This window comes from Hippopotamus amphibius, chromosome 8 (genome assembly GCF_030028045.1).
Source record: "Hippopotamus amphibius kiboko isolate mHipAmp2 chromosome 8, mHipAmp2.hap2, whole genome shotgun sequence".
Lineage (NCBI taxonomy): Eukaryota > Metazoa > Chordata > Mammalia > Artiodactyla > Hippopotamidae > Hippopotamus > Hippopotamus amphibius.
Genome location: NC_080193.1, coordinates 5,976,825 through 5,996,992, shown reverse-complemented (window position 1 = coordinate 5,996,992; position 20,168 = coordinate 5,976,825). Strand labels below are relative to the sequence as shown.

General features: G+C 42.4%; 1 protein-coding gene across 10 annotated transcripts in view; it reads right to left on the bottom strand.

Annotated features, from left to right (window-relative positions):
* Positions 1 to 20,168, bottom strand: part of TTC28 (tetratricopeptide repeat domain 28) — a 586,106-nt gene that overhangs the window by 79,981 nt on the left and 485,957 nt on the right. For all 10 annotated transcript variants that reach the window (XR_009055063.1, XR_009055064.1, XR_009055062.1 and 7 more), the window contains one exon: positions 19,493 to 19,658. Coding sequence is in view for 6 of the 10 variants with exons in the window: in XM_057745050.1 (XP_057601033.1) it covers positions 19,493 to 19,658 (166 nt within the window). In the remaining 4 variants the exon portion in view is untranslated. The remainder of the gene's footprint in view (positions 1 to 19,492; positions 19,659 to 20,168) is intronic.

Here is a 20,168-nt window from a genome sequence, read left to right as displayed (position 1 = left end):
ATTCTTCCAGATATCTGTGAGGCTTTTTTTTTTCTCCCCAATTTTATCTCTCTTTTCTTAAGACTAGATAGTTTCTATTGCTCTATCTCCAAGTTCACTCTTTGCTTTGTCAACTCCAATCTGTTGCTAAGCCCATCCAGTGAATTTTAAATTTTAGGTATTGTATTTTTCAGTTGTAGAATTTCCATTGTATTCTTTTAAAAAGTTTCTCACTCTCTGCTAAATTATACTTCTGTATTTTAATTTATATATTTTGCTTTATATATGTATTTGAAGTATGCTTGATAATATATTTTTATATATTTTATATATTTAAATACAATGTTATTCTTATATTTTCATTCACTGTGACCATAGTTTATTTAACATTATAAATGCTTTGAAATCTTTGCTATTTCCAACATCTGAGTCAGCTCAGGGTTGACATCAGTTGACTATCTTTTCTCTTAAAACTGAGTTATATTTTCCTGGTTCTTTGCATGTCAAAACTTTTTTCACTGTATCCAGGGTGTTGTGAAAGCTATGTTGTGAATTCTCTTACATTCCTCTAAAGAGTGTTAATTTTATTTTTTTAAAAGCAGGCAATTCACTTGATTGGATTCAAATGAAATATTCTGTCTCTTCAGTGGCAGTTCAAACCTCAGTTCAGTTCTTCTATCTTTAGCTAGAATGTGTCCCATGCATTTGCAGTTCAGGGGTCAGCTAGAGATGGGGCAGAGTCTATACATAGGCTGTGGTTGCCCTGGGTACTGCCATCCTGTTCTTCAGACCAGAAGGGTGTTGTGTTTTACTGGAGTTCTAAATGCCAAATGTGGCTGCTGACTGTGGTCTGACCTTAGGCTAAAAGCCATAAAAATGGGAAACATCCTCTGTGCCATTCCTTTCTTCCATGTTATGACTCCTCTCCAGAATCTGTTTGCTTCTGTTCACTCTCAGTACCTTCAGGTACTTGTTATTTTTCTTCCCCACGATTTTAGTTGTTATTTGTGGGAGGAGCTTATTTCACCAAACTGGAAGTGGAACCACTTTAACTGCAGTATCCACTGCTGCACAGGATGCCCGCCCAGCATGCTCCCACCGCACCTCCTCCGCCCCCTACAGTGATCGACGCTTAGTTTAACTCCAACTCCCTATCGACACAAAGGACACCATCCAGGACCCTTTCTACCACCTGTCTCTGTGGTGGGAAGGTATCTGAATAGAGATGGCATCACATCCTGGATGTGAACCTGGTACATGACGAGGAGGGGACAAGACTAGCACAGCTGTGAGGAGGGTGAGTAAGAGCTGGAGGGGGGACCCACGCAAGAATGGGTCCCTGCAGCCTCCATCACGGTTCAGGAGGGATCTTGTGCCCGCAGAGAGTTTGTCGTCTTGGACTGCACAGAGCCTGGGGTTCAGGAATCTGGTTCGGTGTCCTTTTTTTCAGCACATGTTTGACAGGATATGAACCAGGAGAAATGGAGGTAAGAGGACTGACTTGGGCTTATTACTTTTCCTGTGGGCAAGGGAGGGGTACAGTAGTGACGGCCACTTTAAATTTAGTTTGCAAGGCTGCTCCTCAGAAGACTGGAGACAAAGGGGTGGAAGGAATGTACTAGAACTCCATGTCTGCGGGTTTGGTGTCTTGGGAGGCTCATGGTATCACTGACACACAAATCAGAGGGAAAAGGATGATTTCAGTCTTGGATAGAGTCTCTAAATAACCCCCCAGGCCCCTCCAACTTCAGACCTCTCTGATTCCATGTTTCCGAGTGTGGTTTTGTGATCATGTTATGTTCTGAAGCTCATTTGTGTTACTTCTATGCCTTCAACTTGATGGTAACCTTCTGAAAGCAGGAAGCAAGCTTTTTCTTCTTTAATATTCTATGGTATTTTAAACAGAGCTCAACACTTGAATTTTTATCACCTTTTAACAACTGCTAATCATCAAGACCCATATGCATTTGTTGGATCTTTAACTACATAAAATAACTGTATTATGGAGATGATAATCATTTCTGCACTTCCTGGCAGAAATCAGCACAAACTGGAATTGAATTCCAGTTCTACCACTTTCAAGTTGTATAACCACTGGCAGTTTCCCTCTCTGTGTCTCAGTTTCCTCAACTGTAAAATGGGTGAATAGCAGGCATTAAAATGTATGGCATTAAATGGCATACATAAAGCACCTAGCGCAATGCTGAAACAGAGGAGGGCTCAGAGATTAGTTACAGTGAGATAGTTTTCTTAGCATAGGTCTTCAATAACCCTTCACAATAATGCTTGTTCCAATATTTTATTGAGAGAAAGAGTCAAAAGTATTTCTAAAATCTCAACAGATTCCATTACAACTCAAAATATACAGTAATGGAGAATCAATGCCACCAAGATCAGGCTTGCAACACTGGACAGAAATATGAACACAAGGGGAATCATCTCTAATCTAATTCTGCCACCGATCAGCTGTAAGACAGTAAAAGGCACTTACCTTCTCTCACGTCAGTTTTGTGAACTGTAAAATGGAAATAATAATACCCGCTCTTATCTATTTTCTAGATTGTAATAAGGGTAAAATGAGACATGGAATAAAAAATTTCAGTGCTACAAAATATCATGTAAAATCAATATTTCATTGTTAAACAGGCCTAATTATACCCCCTCCCAAATAACTTCATATACTTTCAATACCAGCTCTATGTTCAGAATGAAGGTGGCAAAGTACTTTTACCACACCTATTGTCAAACACTATCATTGCCCTCAACAAGCAAGCGATGGACGTATCACAAGTAAATGGATGAGATTTTCTCTGGAAAGGTACCCGGGAAACTGGAACACTGCTCCAAGGAGGAGAATTAGGTCACGAGAAAAAGAGATAGGAGGGAGACTGTTCACCATTTTCTCTTTTGAAACCTAGAATTTCGTACCAAGTACTACTTATTCAAAAACTAAAATAAAAATGTAAATGGTGAATAGGAGATGCATTTAAGAGAGCTATCAAATGCATCAGTGCATCATTTTGATACATTATACACAGGAATGTGTGGCCTTCCCTAGTGCATCCAGAAACCAACAACGCCTCTGGTATTCCAGCCAGGCCACCCCCCTTGCACGGCATCTTGGCAGCAGCTGCTAAACCTCACGAGGCCAGCCAGGACAGGCTCTGACCACACTGGGTATTTCCTTTCAGTGATTATGGACACACGTTCTCTTCCCAAAGTGGCATATGCAAGGATAACTATACTTCCCACCAAAGAGATTCTTCCAAAGAAGGAAGTGAAAACCTGTGGATGCCGAAGAAAGTACTGGTTCCTCTGCCACAGTTCACAATCTACATACTCAGCCCTCCACTGACTTAGCATAGGCTCCGAGGTCACTGAGAATCTGTGGCCAAGGCGAGCTGACATTCCTTCCAGACTGCTCTGCCATATAACATTATTATTTTTCATAAAATGGTCGGGCCAACAAGGGTCAGGCATGCTAACTGTGATCATTTTTCATTTAAGAAAACACCCTATAAGGCCAAAATAATTTAAGAAAACATGTTTTCTATGGTTAAACTGAGGGCCAATGAGCTCCTCTGACAGCTGTGCTGCTGCAGTGTTTAAAGACAGCTCAAGCCTCACAGCCTCGTCTGCCCTTCAGAAAAAAGGAGACCATTTCTTCCTACTGTTTTCTTTATTTATTTTTACTGACACCATGACAAAAGTTTTCAATTTTAACTCTAATAGAGAATAGGGTAAAAAGAGCATTTGATACCATTTCACACTGCAGGCTGTTGCAGAGTCAGGCCCTGGCCCTGGATTTAACAGAAGGGATCTGGGTTTGGACTATGCACAACTAAAATTCTGCTTGTCCCCTGACTGTTTATCCCAGAAAGGTAATTTTCTGCCAACATAATCAAAGACACTACTAGGAAATGTACATATTTTATACTTGACTTATTCTTACAGCATTTGCTGGACCAAATCAGAATATTAATTTTCTGGTTTTCTCTAGACCTAGAAAGTGAGACTTCTCCCTTGTATGTACGATATTTCTTGGTTGAAGGCAGATGTTCAACATGACTTTTAACTGTCCAGCAGGTTTTTAAATGGTTGTCTTTTCCCCTAAAATAACAGGTCATGTAGAATGTTTAACCCAAGAGCCTCAGAAAGAACAGGGCAAAATGATCTTGAGTTCTCCTCGGACAATTTGGACCATGTGTCTTTCTCAAATGCAAACCTCCTACCCTGGCTGTGAAGTGACCCCACCCTCCACAGCCACAGAGCATCTGGTCCCTTAGCACCTCTCCAGCCTGTTTCTAGGGGTGTTTGGGTCAAAGTTCTCCCTGTACTTGATATTCCAACCGTGCTGCCCTTCTTGCTTCTCCTTGCGTGTGGCAGCTGTCCCATATCCCAAGCCTCAGCTTGTGCTGCACATTCCACCTGGGTTTCACAGTGCCTTGCTGGCCTGGCAAAAACTCATTGCATCTCTGATGCAGCTCAAGCAGCACCTCCTCCAGGAAGCCTTTCCTGACTAAGCCCTCAGGGAGGCACAAGTGGCTCCTGTGACCTCTGTTTGCCTCTCCCGCTTCTCTCATAAGTGACAGTGGCAACTAGATGAAGCCTTCTTATGTGCCCAGCTCTCTCCTACTGTTTTTCAGGCATTATCATTTTATTGTTACAAAAACTCCATAAGATTAAATCGCTTGCCAAAGATCACACAGCTATAAGCGGCAGAATCTGAACAGGGCATATTTGTTTATGGTCTCTCTCCTTTTAGACTGAGAGCTCCTTACTGGAGGAAATCTATTGGTTTCACCTCTGCAACCCAATATATAGCAGATGACCAGACACACAGTATACATTTGACAAATGTTTGCTGAATGAATGAATGTCTCAATAATTGGATTTCTCACAAATTAGAGTGATTGCATTATCTCTCATAATATAAAATACTGAAAATTCCAACTTCAAGGAAATAAAAGATTTGAAACTTTGGGGGCAGGTAAACAGTGTCCATCGTAAGATGAATGCTAGACCTTCACGAGACTTATCCGTGCTTTTGAGTATCTCTATTCATGACACCCACAAACCTACTGGCCTATGAATGCCTAAGGACAGGAAACGTGTCTCTTTTCTGAATTCTCAGGGCCAAGTATAGTAACTGGCATTATGGGGATACTAAGCAAATTGCTGCTGAATGAATAAATGGATGAAAATTTTCAAACTCTCTTTGAAAGGCTAAATTACCCAGAAAAACGCTTCTAAAATTGTTCACACTATATTAATTGCAAACCCTTCACAGCTGTTCTTTTAACTAGAGTTGCATCACAATAAGTGACATCTTATTTATTTATTCTTTGCTGCTTCTTTCTTTCCTTCCTTTTTTTTTTTTGCCGCGCCACATGGATTGCAAGCTCTTAGCTCCCCAACCAGGGATTGAACCCACATCCCCTGTACTGGAAGCACAGAGTCTTAACCACTGGACCACCAGAGAAGTCCTTCTTATCCCACTTTGACTTAAGAAGCTTCAGATTTATTCTGGAACCCAAATGCCCAAGCCATGAAGAAGTTAAGTAGATCAGTTTATTCACATACTATTAACTTAAATGTAGCTCATCTGAAAGCTTAGTGTTACACCGAAAATAATTTAGAACTTCATTGTTACAGCTCAAATTCCAGTTCTATAAATACCGTTACAAACCCCAGGCAATGCCCATCTGTCTCAAACATAGGAAAACTTCTATTACAATCAGAGACTTTGCAAGAGCCTTGGCAAATCTAACAAAAGCTTATCCATAGTAAATACTTGCCTCTTGAGAGACAAATGGCTCTGTTGGAAAGATCAGTAGATTGAACATGGAGGCCTGGGTTCAAGTTCCAACTTTACCCTTTAGCCTTGTGACCTCGGATAAGTCAGTCTTTGAGGCTCAACTTCTTTATCCCAAAAAAGAGGGATCTTAATAGTTGTCCTGCCTATCTCCAAGGGCTACTATAAAGATTAACTGAAGAATATACGTGAAGATGCCCGGTAGACGTTATATAAAGTCCCACCTATAGAACAGGTGGTATTATTATCATTAGACCTGATACCTCATTCCATTCTGGGCTTGAACACACTTCTCTCCTCTAGTCCCTGTGGATAAAGGGTTTAAACCTCTGAAGTCTCTATTTCTTTATAACTGTTTCTTTCTTTCAAATGAAGTCAAATATACAACAGATCCAAGTCTGTTTCAAGGTTGAGCTAAAATCACCAAAGCAATTATTTAGGGAGAGTTCAGGGAATTGTATGTAAGATTAAATGATCACTTTAATGTGTGAATGGAAACTAGGTAAATTTTCAAGGACTGCTGAATTATTTCTTTCATGATATGCCTTGATATGTACTCTTTTCATTTTAAGAAATACCTTGGGTAATGAAGAATTTATGTTTTGAAAATATTCTTTAAGCCAAAGGACTTTCATTTCTCAATGAGAAACTAATCTTCTTGCTTTCAAATTCACCTTAGTAAGATTGTTTAAATGTGTTAGATTGCACTGTGACAGAATATTTCTCTACTTTTTCATCTTGTATATTTTTCCACATTTCTCTTTCCTCCATTTTACTGCTGAGACCAATGAGACCGTAGAATACCCAGTACTTGGAGACTCAATGGAAGTTTCCAGAAGGGGAGGAGAAAAGTGTACCAAAATCTCCAAAGGGACAGCAAAAGTCTGGAAAGGTGGTGAATGGGTCATTTTCTGTCTTTTTCTAATCTTCAAACAAAATCATTTGAAAACGCAATTCTAGAGCCCCAGGAGGCATAGCACTCTTTGATTCTGAGAAACCCTTTCTGAGGCCCACACTTGAGTTCCAGTTCCACCATTCAACTAGCTGTGAACCCCCGACAATTCCTTGAATGGCTCTGAGTTTCTTTAGGCTTTCTGCTAGGTAAAATGGGACCACAGTTGTCCCCTCAGAGGATGTCACAAACATCTAGTAAGCATGTACACCTGTGTCTGGCACACGGCTATTGGCCATGGAGGCCATTTCTCTCTTTTTCCCCAAAGAAGCAAGCTGAGAAGTTCTAATAGGGAGTCACAGTTAAAACGTGAGCATTAACTTGTCATAACAGGGCACTCGGCAGGGCATCTTACGCATCTTGGGTTGTTGATTTTATTTAGTAGTGTAAGATGAAATCAAAGTTGTATGCATATACCGAAAACTTCTACCTGCCACGGGAAATTGAAACGACTCGTATTTTACAGAGCCTGGATTCTCTTGCCTTTTTGACTTATTTTCAAAGATAAGTTAGACAAATAGCTTTTTTTCCTCCTTGTAAATTTCTTCCACCTAGAATCCTCTATCTTTCTAAACTTAGCCATTTCCAACATTCAAAAACACTGTAATCCAAAGTCCTTACTCACTATAAACTCTGCTGAGTTTTTTTCTCCAGGACTTAAAAGTCAACACTGAACTAATATAGGAGGAAGCAGACAACAAGAAAAATAACAATAAAGCATTCGCTTATGCTTGATTGAAGGAAAGTTTGTACACACACACACTCCACCCGAGCTGCCCACCCCCCGCCCAACCACCACCGCCTTTTTTTTCCCTCCTCATTTCACTCTGGAATTAGCCCAGTTTGCTCCATCTGTGCCCTTCTTTGGAAATTTCTTTTTTCTTGTACATAGCCAGATCAATTCTAGCACTGATGGGAAACTTTCCTAGCTTCAGCATTAACATAACTATGAATTGACAGTGTTTCTATGGGAAAGAAAAAAAGGCAGGCCCATTTCATTCAGTCATTCAATAACTATTTCCTGAGAGCTGACCACGTGCCAGGTACTGTACTGATGGTAAATCAGACAGACCCAGTCCCTACACCCAGTCCCTACACTCAGTGAGAGAGACACACATTACCAAATGAACTCCACATAATAAATAACACTGTGATTAGGACAGCCAAGAATGAAACTCACAAGGTGCTAAGATAGAAGGAAACAGTGGAAACCCACAACACTAAAACTACCCAGACCCAACAAATAACTTTTTTGGAAACCCCAAAGAGATGTCTTAGTTCTCTACAGGGATGTGGCACCCAAGTCTGGTGTGGCTAGCTAAATGAAAGGAAATCAATGTTGTGCATCACTCGGTCTTTCCATTTAATCTTCTCAAGAAAGGCCATCTCCAACCTTGAGGTGATAATCAATATTTGACACATACAGTCTCAACCTCATCAGTCTAAATTAGTAAATGTATATATTAACTTATAGTGAGATTTGAAAGTTATCCCACAGCTCTATCCTTTCATGGATGGGAAGTGTTAATCCAACTTCTAGTTTTAGGTGGAAACATCCACTGTTGCTTGATCCACCTGTGAGGCTGGAGATCCTCACAGATCCACAGAAAACAAGCTGAAGCCCACATCAGCCATGGGCTCGCAGGAGGCCCTGGAGTGCAGGCAGGGAGGAGCGAGGGCAGGACAGCTACAGGCTGCCTAGGAGATGGGAAGGGACTCAGTCCCCCCTAAAAGCAGGAAGCTTTTATGAGGGCCGCCAGAAAATGAAGTGTCATTTGCTGATGTCTCTAATTAGCAGGGGGATGAGCAGCACACACAAGAATAAAGGAAAAGACAAGTTTACGATAATAACTTTGTCTCCATCAGACAGTATGTTTTTGGAGGTGACAGATCCTTAAATCAATTCTGCCTCTCCCTGCTTATTAGCAGCGACTCCTCACCGCATTAGCATAAGTCTATCAAAAGCCAGGAAAGAACATCTCGTTACTTTTGAAGCCTTAACGAGTTTAATGTGTTACTGAGACTCAGAGTTTTATGTGCTGTCCTAGGGGCCAAGTTTTGCAATGTGGATGTTAGTTTAAGGTCTGCACTAATTATCTGATCTGGGTAAGCCCATCTCTTTGAGTGCTGAGGATAATATTGTGCTTTCACAGTACTTCACAGGGGTAAAGTGGGAAGAAAAGGGCTAGAGCAACATGAGAAATAACTATGAAACATGTTCTCACTTGTACCATGCTTTGCTATGTTGATGATGCCATGCTGCCCTTACATTAAGGATGTTATACTGACCATGTGCTTAGGGAAGGAATCCTCCAGCCCCCAGCAGTTTGCACTCTCCCTCCTTTACTCATCCACTCATCCAGTGAACATTCACTGAGGGCTTCTTAGGTACCAGACACTGTTAGGAGCTGGGAGGGTAGAGATAAGACACGATCACTGTCAAGCCATTCAGGGACATCACCATTGGGACTGAGCCAACTTGTCCTGTTTAGTTCTAGTTACCCAATGAGTATACAACAGAGTGTTATGTACTATGTGCCCAGACTTTTCCAAATCCTGGCTGGAGTAGAGAAAAGGAGAAAGCATGGGTGGGTTGGTTCCCGACAGGTATCCCCTACTTTGTCCTCTCTCCTTAATACTTTCCCCCACTTTGGCTTCTACCCACCTGTGTAAGCAAATCCTGCCTTCAGTGTGTGCTTGAGACTTCCAAGAAAAAGCAATGCCCTGGGGGATAGAAATCCAGGGATCCCACATTGACAGAAGAAGACAGTAAATGCAAACTCAGGGGAATGTGCATGGTATGGAGGTGGCAGGGGACAAACCTGGCCCCTGTTGGAACAGAGGGTTGACTCCAGGAGCTGGAGTGGGACAAGCTGTATGGAACAATGGCGCCTGATGACCAAATCATCTCAGGGACTCCTCGGCCACCAGAATTCTCTGTGGGCTATGATGTGTGTGGGAGCAGTCGGACGACAGTGGAGCTTATGGAAAACTCCTCAGGCAAGCAGAGGGCCAGGAGAACTGAAGGAGGAAGAGGAGGCAGGAGGCAGGGAGCCAGGCTGGTCACCTGGACATATTCATATAATGAGCCTGGCCCAGAGCAGAAAAGAAGAAAGGGGATTCTAGAAGCAATTGGGTAAGATCAGAGTTTAATGACTGATAAAATAACCAGCAATAAAGAAAAGGGAAATTTAAGGACAAATGATTCAAAGGCCTTAAAACTAAGGAATTTGGGGGGAAAAGATGGAGACTTTAAAATAAATAGGAAAAAAGGTGAAGCAGGTTATGGTACTACCTGAGAAAAGGTATGACTTTGGATGTGCTGAGCTTGAGGTGATTTCCAGGGGACCTACGTGCATACAGGGGGAAGGTCAAGCCTAGAAATCCAGTGACACTGGGCTAGGCATGCACATCTGTGTCCATGAGAAAGACTACATTTCCAAGGGAAAGCCTGATAACCAAGTGTGAGAGAGGGATATGCTCACGGCTTCAGAGCAAGAGGAAGATAAGAGGCCGTCAGAGGAGACGGAGGAGTGCTTGCAGAGCCTCACCCACACCTGGGTGTGCGCTGTGTTGAGGAGGGAGAGAGAGAAGCAGACTCGTGGTCCACATCAGATGCTGAAGGGAACAGGAGCGGGAAGCCTGAGTGAACATCATCCCCGTCTCTCCCCGGTCTCCAGGGGCGGTGGGAGTGGGAGGCTGGGCTACTGTGCAGCACACAGGCACTGCTGGAGAGACTCCGTCCCATCAGTGTCCGGCTTGGTACGTGACTTGCTTTAGCCAACGGAACGTGAGTGAGCAGTGAGCAGAGCTTTAAATGTGCCTTGTTGTTTTGCTTGGCCTCTTGTGATCCTGACTTCTTCTCTGAGAAGAGTGTTGTTTGGTCACCACTGGTCACAGAAAGATGAGATATAGCGACCTAAGCCCAACAGGCTGCCTAAAGCAGAACCACCCCATTTGACCTGCAGACCCAGAGCAAGGAACACATGCTTGTGGTATAAGTCTCTGAAACTTTGAGGTGCTACATGGCATTACTAGAGGAAAAACCTCACCAGCACAGCGTGAGTTGTGGGTCTGACACAGCAAAATGTGCTCCTTTAAGGACAGCACCTCTTCAGGGCCTCCTTACCACCGTGTTCAAATCATAAAAGTTCAAATGGGATGAAAACAATACCTATTTTAGCCAGTTTGAAGAGGAACTTGGTGGCTATACCGAGGTTATTTTCCTAAAGCAAGATAAGTCAAGAGTTATATATTAAATGTCTTAAATATTGATTGTTAGATAAAGCTGCACAGAATCAATCAGAAAGAAAAGGCCAGGGAATTTCACTGGGGCAAAGGGCAGGATATACAAAGTCAGAGATATTGAGATTTGATTAGTTCAAAGAATTTTTAGAAAATTGGTTATGGCAACAGCCAGCCAAGGCTCATGTGGACCTGAGGCAGAAGCACTGACTGGATTGGTCAGCGGATCCATTCCACCCCTCCTCCCCCTGCCCTGTCCTAAAAGAAATGCCATTCCAACCTTTGGGACCATGAACAAAGGATATGGTACAACACTTCTTTTGAAGAAGTGTCTGGTGTCCAATAGTGCCTGTGCCAGGCTCCATGACACCTACCAGAGTGGCCCCTGCCCTGTGACCCAAGTGCAGAAGTGTCGGCCCTTGGCCCAAGGAAACCCAGGCCATTCACAGTTCCAGGCCTGGGGGCCCCCACACTTGCTCAATGACAGGCACAAACAGTTTTTCCCTGTACCACCAGCCTGCTTTTTGTCTTTAGGCTGATTCTACCATTCACCAGATTATCCCTCCCATGAATAATGGGAAAACTCATTTCTAGCAATTTCAAGAATTCTGCTTTGAAAAAGTACATGAGAACTACAAAAGGGGATTCAATTTAGGCTATTTCAGAGGTCATACAAAAAGACCAGCTACACTTATCCTTCTCGCTAAGCTGCTGACTTACACTAAGAAGCTTACCAGAACCTTCTGTACTCATTTTGTACTCAGCTTTTTGGAAGGAATCCAAATTTGGGGATCAGGGGCATAAGACCAGAGTCTACGGCGGGTTCCTCTCATTTCTGCAGCTGTGTCTCTTCAAGTGCTCTAATCCCTAACCTGGCATCATCTTTTTTCCCCCTCAAACAGATATAGCTGAGCCTGAGTGAGTCACCTCAGAGATAAGGCCTGCCCCTTGGAACTGAGCCGTGTCACAAGAACACTGGACTTAAGAGATTCGGCCAGGCAAACACACCCTATCAGAAAGGGAGCTCGACCTCAGATCTTACAAGAAAGAGGTGAGCCTCTAGAGGCAGTGGCTGAGCAGCTGTGACATAGAGACTACAATTCCTGCAGCAAAGGACAGGTGTCCTCTTACAACGGCCACTCATCACCTGAAGGCCTTGGCCCTTTCCTTCCTCCAGGCCCTTGCTGGGTGAGGAACTTCCTCTGCCTAGAATGACTTCTCTCCCTCACTCTTCAGGGCCCAGCTCAAATGTCACCTCCAGGAAACCTGAACCACTGCCCATGTCCCCAAGTAGGCAGATTGAGGAATGGCCTTCTTTTTTAGACATTTACCACAGCATTTCGCACATGGTGGATTATTAATTTACACATTTGTTGCATGTTCCACACTGAGCTACTGTAAGGCCAAGAATTCCTACCATTATTCATGTATATATTTCCAGGCTCAGGACCAGCTCTGGCACAGACTGACTACATGCTCATAAAATATTTTCAAAATGGCACTGCCCTAATTTAGAATGCAACTGGAAATTCTTTGTTTTAAGGGACAAAATAAATGTCCCAAAATATTATATCCACTGTTACTCCACAGAATTCTGAAAAAAAAATTTAGGGTAAAAAAAATATTTGATTTATAAAGTAAAACCCTACTAGTTTGGATTACTTGGGAAGTCAGACTTGATTAGCAATTTGCCAGAATTAGAAAATATTGTAAATATAGTTTTAAACTTTCAAAGGCCCACTGTAATTGAAAATAAGCCAACGATGTAGCAATGACCAGTTCTTGGGTATTTGCTTAAAAGGACAGATATAAATAATTTAAATCAGTCTATCAAGTATTCATTTATATCGATAAAATATGTCCCAGATGCAATCTTGCCTTTGCAACTCATCTGTTTAAAAAACCCTGTTTTTCTTCCCTCTTTTAGTGGAGATGGGGGGAAATCTCTTTGGGACTGAATTAATCATAATCTTTGGTTCATTGTTGATCCATGAACTGCCTATTTTCACGTATTTACTGAGTAATTTTTAATAATGTAATAAGTACTCACAAATCCACCAGTCAAAACAAAAACCGGAGAATAACTTACATCTAATCTTTTGTTACCTCCCACAGAGCCCATCCCCTACTTCCCAGACTGAGGCAAGTCCCATTCTGAATCCCATGGCCATCACTCCCTGACTGTCCTTTCCAGAAAAGTTTTATTGCATCTAGCTATAGTCCTAAAAGTATATTTTTTTAGTTGTTTTAACTTTATCAAAAGGATGTCATGGTATAAGTAGTATTTGGGGACCTACTTTTTCACTTAATATTATATTTCTAAGATTTGGCCACATCTGGAGGTTTGCTACGGCTCATCACTTTTGTCTGCTCCTAATATTCTGTTTGGGGACCAACTGCACCACCGTTTACTCATCCATTCTCTCACTGATGGCATATGGGTGTTTTCAGGATTTTGCTATTGTCTACAGTGAAGCTCTGAAGATTTTTGCTCATGTACAAGATCCTCTCTTGGCTATCACACGTAAGGTGTGTGTACCTGGGTCAAAGGGTAGGCAAATACTCAGCTCAGAAGGTGATGCCAAACCATCTTCCAATGCAGTCATGCCAATTTGCTTTCTCCTCGGCCACATAAGATACCCTGTGGGCCCACATCTCCTCCAGCACGTGAGACTGTTAGACTTGTTAACATTTGCCCCTTGTTATCAGGCGAGAACCAACTGGAGTCATCAGCATTTATGAATTGGTGCAATCTAAAGAGTGTTTTAAAATAAGAAAATGCATTTGATTATAAAAATAACTTTCACTGTAGACAATCAGGCAATATAGAAAAGCACCAAAAGAAAAACATCGTAACAGCTACAGTTTATCAAGGTTTCAAATCCATTTACAATGAAGGAATATTCATCCTATTCCCAGGGCAGTCTACAATCACAATTTATTTAAAACCCCTGAGGAAGCACACCTTTCAGACCAGACCTACCACTGAACGCGGCACTGCTAGTGTTCTAACCAGTCAGCTTAGCTTCCCCAAAGTACCACTGCACTGTCCCAGGTGCCCAGGAAGCAGCAAGACTCTGGCTAAATATCAGTATTAAAAGCTGAAGATGTGCTTTGAAATTTATAACCTCTCCCTTATGGGAGGTTCGTGTTCTGTACAGCGGTTTCAATCTACACCTCTTTTGATTTGGGAGGAAGGGACTGGAAGTTCTTATTAAACACTTAACAAAAGCAGTTCTTTTAAATCCATTTTCAGAAACTCCTTTGTAGAACTGTACTTCCTTTTAGCAGCAAGATGCCATTAAGGAGAGCAAAAATGGTCTGCAGAATAACAAGGATATCATGGCCAGACTGTGGGTAATTGAATGAAGGTGTTCTCCCAGGTGTGCAGACTCAATTTCTAGGGGCACACTGTATACTTTACATCCACGAGAAAAAGAGAATCAGTGAGCCAGCCCAGGATGAGAAGAGAGTTTGCTCACAGCACACCTTCTGGTGACTAAATTTCAAATTCACTGACGTCTCACTATGGGCCAGGCACTGTGTTTGAGAGTGAGAATTCAGAGAGAAAGACAGTGCACCTGCTCTCCATGGCATCACCATCTGCTTGGGAAGACACACAAACCTGCTGATTATGGAACAAGGAAGAATGAAATAAGTGCTATTGTTAGTGACCACAGAGAACAGCAAAGACCTGATTTTGACTTACAGGGATTGGGCAGACCTGATGGAAACAGTGCAAGATTTGAACAGGGCTCTAAAGGTGGATTAGACTTTCTACAGGAAAAGTAGAAGGACAGTTCTGAGAGAAGGGAGAAGTACTTCATTCATTCAGAGAATCAGTTGGCTGTTCACATTTAATAAACATCTACTATATTGCAGGACTGCCTGAGGGCCTGGGCATGAAGACATGGATGAATCCGACAGTGGAGTTTCTGAAAGGCCTTTCTGAGGAATTATCATTTAAGTAGGAACTTGAAGGATGAGAAGGAACCAGCCATACCAAGCGCAGAGGGCAGAACTATACAGAGAGAAGGAAGGACATGTGCAAAACTTTAAGGTGGGAAAGCCCTTGATATATCCTAGGGCAGTAAAAGGAGGCCAAGGCAGCCACAGGGAGATGCCAAGCTGAAGAAGGACTAGAGGTGTATTCAAGGGGCCGACAAAGGCCAGATCACATGGGCTTACAGGCCAAGGTGAGGAATGTGAGCTGGAGTCTGAAGACCATCAGAACCTTTGAATGGATAAAGTGCGATAGAGGGTGGGCGAGAAAGGAAACATAGTCCCAAATACATCTATGAAAGGTCACTCTGGCTGAAGGGGATTGGAAGGCCATGAGAGGGAGAGGGAGCAGAGAGGGCAGAGGCGAGGCAGCAGCAGTGGTTCAGGGAGAACTTTGACCCAAACACCCCTAGAAACAGGCTGGAGAGGTGGGAAGGGGCCAGATGCTGTGTGGCCATGGAGGGTGATGTCACCCCACAGCCAGGGGCAGGAGGTTTGTATTTGAGAAAGACACATGGTCCAAATTGTCCGAGGAGAACTCAAGATCTCTTAATGTGATGTATTAGAGTGACTGATTTGGGGGAGAAATAAAGAAACTCAAGAGTTGGGCTTTAGATACATTAGATTAGAGATGCCTGGAAGATACTTAGGCAGCATTGGTTACTGGGCAGCTGTACCTACAGATCCAGAGGTTAGCCATGCCTGAGCTAGAGTGGAGGGGGAGTCAGGGTACATTAAGAGAACAGAGGAAGGTGTGGTGGCTGGAGCATGGTGCTCACGAAGAGACAAGAACAGAAAAGAAGCCCAGATCACCCACCTACAACTAGATCGCGGTGCCAGGCTCCAAAATAAAATCCAAGGAGTCTGTAAATTGAAATTATTGCAAGGTTTCTTTTTTTCTCTTTGAATTACAGATTTGTTTATTCATGGCTATTTATTTCTGACTTTAAAAATAATATATATTCATTGTGAAAAAACTGAAAATAAGGAAAAGTACAAAGAATAAAATATCAAGCATCTATAATTCCATCATCCACCTATAATTATCACTAACACTATGGACCATTACCGTCTAAGGATTTTTTTCTTACTTTTCATATCAGTATTTTGTATATATTCCAAAATTTAAATTATACTATATACAATAATTCTAATCCTATTTTTTCACAAATACTTGGCTATGTGATTAAAAATTCTCCGTAAACATAATTTTAATTGCAACATAATACTATGCTAATATAAAATAATGACATTCAATAATTATGGACATTTCAGTTGTTTTTATTTTTCTATAATATATAGAACTATTATAAATATTCCTATGTATACATCTTTACTCCATTTCTAATATAAGAATTTTGGGGTCAAAGGGCCCATTTTTAAGATTTTTCATACTATTGGCACATTATTTTTAGAAAGGTTAAACCCATTTATATCCCTAGGGTATGAGACTGTTCGCTGCATTCACATATTAAAAATATTTACTAATTTTACAGATGAAACACAACTTATCTGCCATTGAAATGTTTTCTTGAAACTGTGAGGCAGAAACCAGTTTCACAAAAACTCCATTTTAGTAAATTCAAACCATGTCACTAAAATATTCAATTTTAACATCATAATCAAGAATCTGAGTTTAAGTTCACAAAAGATGAACAAATTTCTAATAAGACTAGTCCAAAGCAACAGGAAAGACCTCACTTCTGGCTGTTCAAACAGGAGATTGAAGCTACCAAGGGCAGCCCCCAAAACTCATGCTGAGCATCAAGTCACCCAACATCCTAGAGACCCCTGAAGACTCACCTCGACTTGTGAGCTTTCCGTACCAGGCAGAGGGGAAAAGATTAATGTGCGGAACAGAAGCAAGTTACACTGCTTCCTCTCTCCCGGCCACTGATGAAGAACTGAACTATATCCCAAAAGACTTTTTTTTTAATTCAAAGGCAACAGGAAGCAAACTTAGGCAACCTGCAGTATCATACAATAGAATTGCTAAAGCACAAGTGTTTGGAGTTAAACCACGGTGTCCAACAGGAGATGTGCTGGGAAGAGTCAAAGGGTAACCCCCCTCCTTCTCATGATGAATTTTAATCTAGGTATCTGAAAACTGAGATCAAGAGAAATCTGTATTTTCACACAGGCTGAGCCCTGCCAGTGGTTTGTGTGGACCGCAATGCCCTGGCTGTGGCCACCACGTGGCAGTAAGGAGGGTGCACACAGAAACCACCTCTGCACGGGCAGGGGTTTCAGATGACAGGTGTTGCACACCCGGGTGCCTTCATGATCTCATCACAGTTCAAGCTCTGGACTGTGGCCTTACAAGCTTGAAAACCTGATGTTGTTAATGTGCTCAAAGAGGCTTTGCATCTTGGGAGCTTACTTCCATTAACCAAGGTCGCAGATTTGTACAAACCAGAGTGCCAGTTTGTTATGTACATTTTATATCTGCAAGTAGATGTCATGAGAAACCAAATGATAATCAGAAAGCAGAGGCCTGAACAAGGGAAGGCAGGGGGACAGCCTTAGAGGTTTCCTCCTCCAAGGGTTACTACAGGCCTTGTGCATCCTGCCTGGGGTGGCCTTCATCTAATTTATTTCTCTTCATCCTTCTGAGCTCAGCTCAAACACCCCCTCCTCAAGGAAGCCTCCCCAACTCTCAGTACTGTATAGGTTTCCCCACCTCTGCTTATACATTTTCACTACAGCCTGCATTTTCATTTAAGTACTCACAACAGTTTTCATTAAAAGACTGTGTATGCTCTGTTGTTTACTTTCTTTCAGTTCCCTGCCTCATTCATCACTCTTCTCCCCATCTCTAGTGACACAGCATACAGTAGGCACTCAAATATTTGTGGAAGGGAGGGAAGACGGGAAGGATGAGAGCATAATGACTACAAGTCCACCTCGAGAACAGCCTTCCAATGGGACTTGCAGTCTCTCAGCCAAGGTTCTCTCTCCCTTCTCACAATGGCAGAAATGGGCACTGCTAAAGTCTGCTCTGCTTATGCTCCCTTTTTTTGTGTTTCTACTGCTAGCCAATCCTTCCCCTCTAACACTTGCTCTGGATATGCAATACCTTCGGTCAGGTTACATTTTAATCAGACTGGCCTAAGCGCCTTCCTGTCTGCAGAAGAGCTCTGTGTACCCCTGGTCTAATCTATTTTATGGTCATGTATAATTAAATCTCAGGGAGTAGCCTTACTTCTAAGTCCATGGGGTTCCCACACAGTGAAGCCCCTGTGATCACCACACCACTACCCAGTGTTATGGACAGGGATGTTCCAGGATACACAGCAGCCAAGGGAGGGACAGGATAACAGTGTGTGCATATGGCTGACGCCTGTTCATGCTTCACACAAACAGAAGTTAGAGATGACATTCTTACACGCTTCGGCTATTGTCTCAAGTATGATATTAATTTTGATAATTAAAAACAGAACAAGCACTGGCCCAGGAGTCTGGGTGAGATCTAGATTGTCTTGATCCCAGCTCTGACACTAACTCACTGTCAGCAAGTCCCATTTTGCTGCCAGCTTCTGTCGAATAAGGAGTTGGCCTAGATGACCCCCAGAGCCCCTTCCAGTCTTGACATTCCATTATTGAATGGTTATTTTTCATCTAAGAACTCGTTTCAGACTTCATGAACACCCAAAGATCAATCCAGCTGCTGGCAATGACCACCACACACTCAGGGAGTTTGAGTTAAGCATCTCTAAGGAAATCACAGCAACATCTTAGGATTTTCATGATTACAAATGAAATCATTCAAGAGAAAAGCAGATGTCCTTGGGTCCTGACACCAGCTCACAAAGCAGATTCTCTGACACGGATATTCTCAACATTTGTTAATCACAGGATGGAGGACTGAGACGCCTAAGAAATCTGACAACAACCCAGCTCTAAGGGACTCTCTTCTTTCCACCATTTTCCCAGAAGCAGGGTCCTTGTGGAAATTAGTTTCTATGTATAAAATAGCCAACCACAATAAAACATTTCCATGAGTATATAACTTTTGCAATATTTGCAAAAAAGCACTTTTCTTCCCTATCCTCAATACTGGGAGTTCAACTTCCTTCACCTCAGCCCCTCAACGCACAGATCCTGTCAGTGGTGATACATTCTTAAACAGGAGTTCAGCTATAGTACAAACTCATTATGAATCTGTTTATAACCAAAAAAGCATCTCAATTTTAATTAGCTAATATGCTAAACTCAAAGTCGTGTTTATGTTTAAACATTCTACAAACCCATCTTAGAAAACTGTATGTCTGATGAGGCCCTTACCTGCCCGAAAGGAAATCAGACATCCTGCTAAGGAGTTTGCACTCTAGAGACACGCATTTGTTTCTGCTGCAGCAACTGTGAATAGACTGAGCACAATGTGTAAATTCCAGAAGATTTCATCCATTAGCTCAAGTAGGATGTTTACAAAAGAAAAAATAAATGAAACCCCCCGAGATCACATCTGAAGCTGGGATTGGGAGCACTGCACTACTTGCCTTGAATAGTAAGACTCTACACCCAGGGCCTCCCGCACGCTGGCAATGTGCTGCTCTAGGGCTGAGCTGGTAGCTGTTGGAAGGGCTGCGCTGCTGCCAGCCTGGAAGTCACTGGAGTTTTCCACTGTGTTGTCTCCCAGGTAGTGTTCATGAAACTTCAGAATCCCTGAAACAAGACAGGCACAGCCAACATTATACACGACTGGGGTGGGGGAAGGGAAGGGGGAGGGTAGGGGACAGCAAGGTTGACACCATGTGACGTCTTTGACATGCATGCTGTCCTCCAAACCAGGTGAAGAAATCCTGAAATCCGAGGTCTTGAGACGGCTTTCAGAAGTCTGGTCAGTACGCCTTTTACAGCCTTCACCATCAGGTTTGGTGCTTGGAAACAGGGAATTCAAGACAGGGCTTTTGATTTTGATGATATATATTCAGAAGCTCCTGGAATGAAGACTAGTTCACGTCAGTTCACATATTTCAAAACAGATGCTTCTCAGAAGCACCAACCTGGGAAAATTTCCTTTCATGAATAGTGCGTGAGCATGCCAGGGTGTATTCTCCCCAGAAACTTAACTCCTGACAAAAAATATAGCTAGCCAAAAGGAAACTGTGTTACTCAAAGACTTTTCATTTCACAAAAGCAAATCAAAATAAATATGTAGCATAAAGGCCAGAT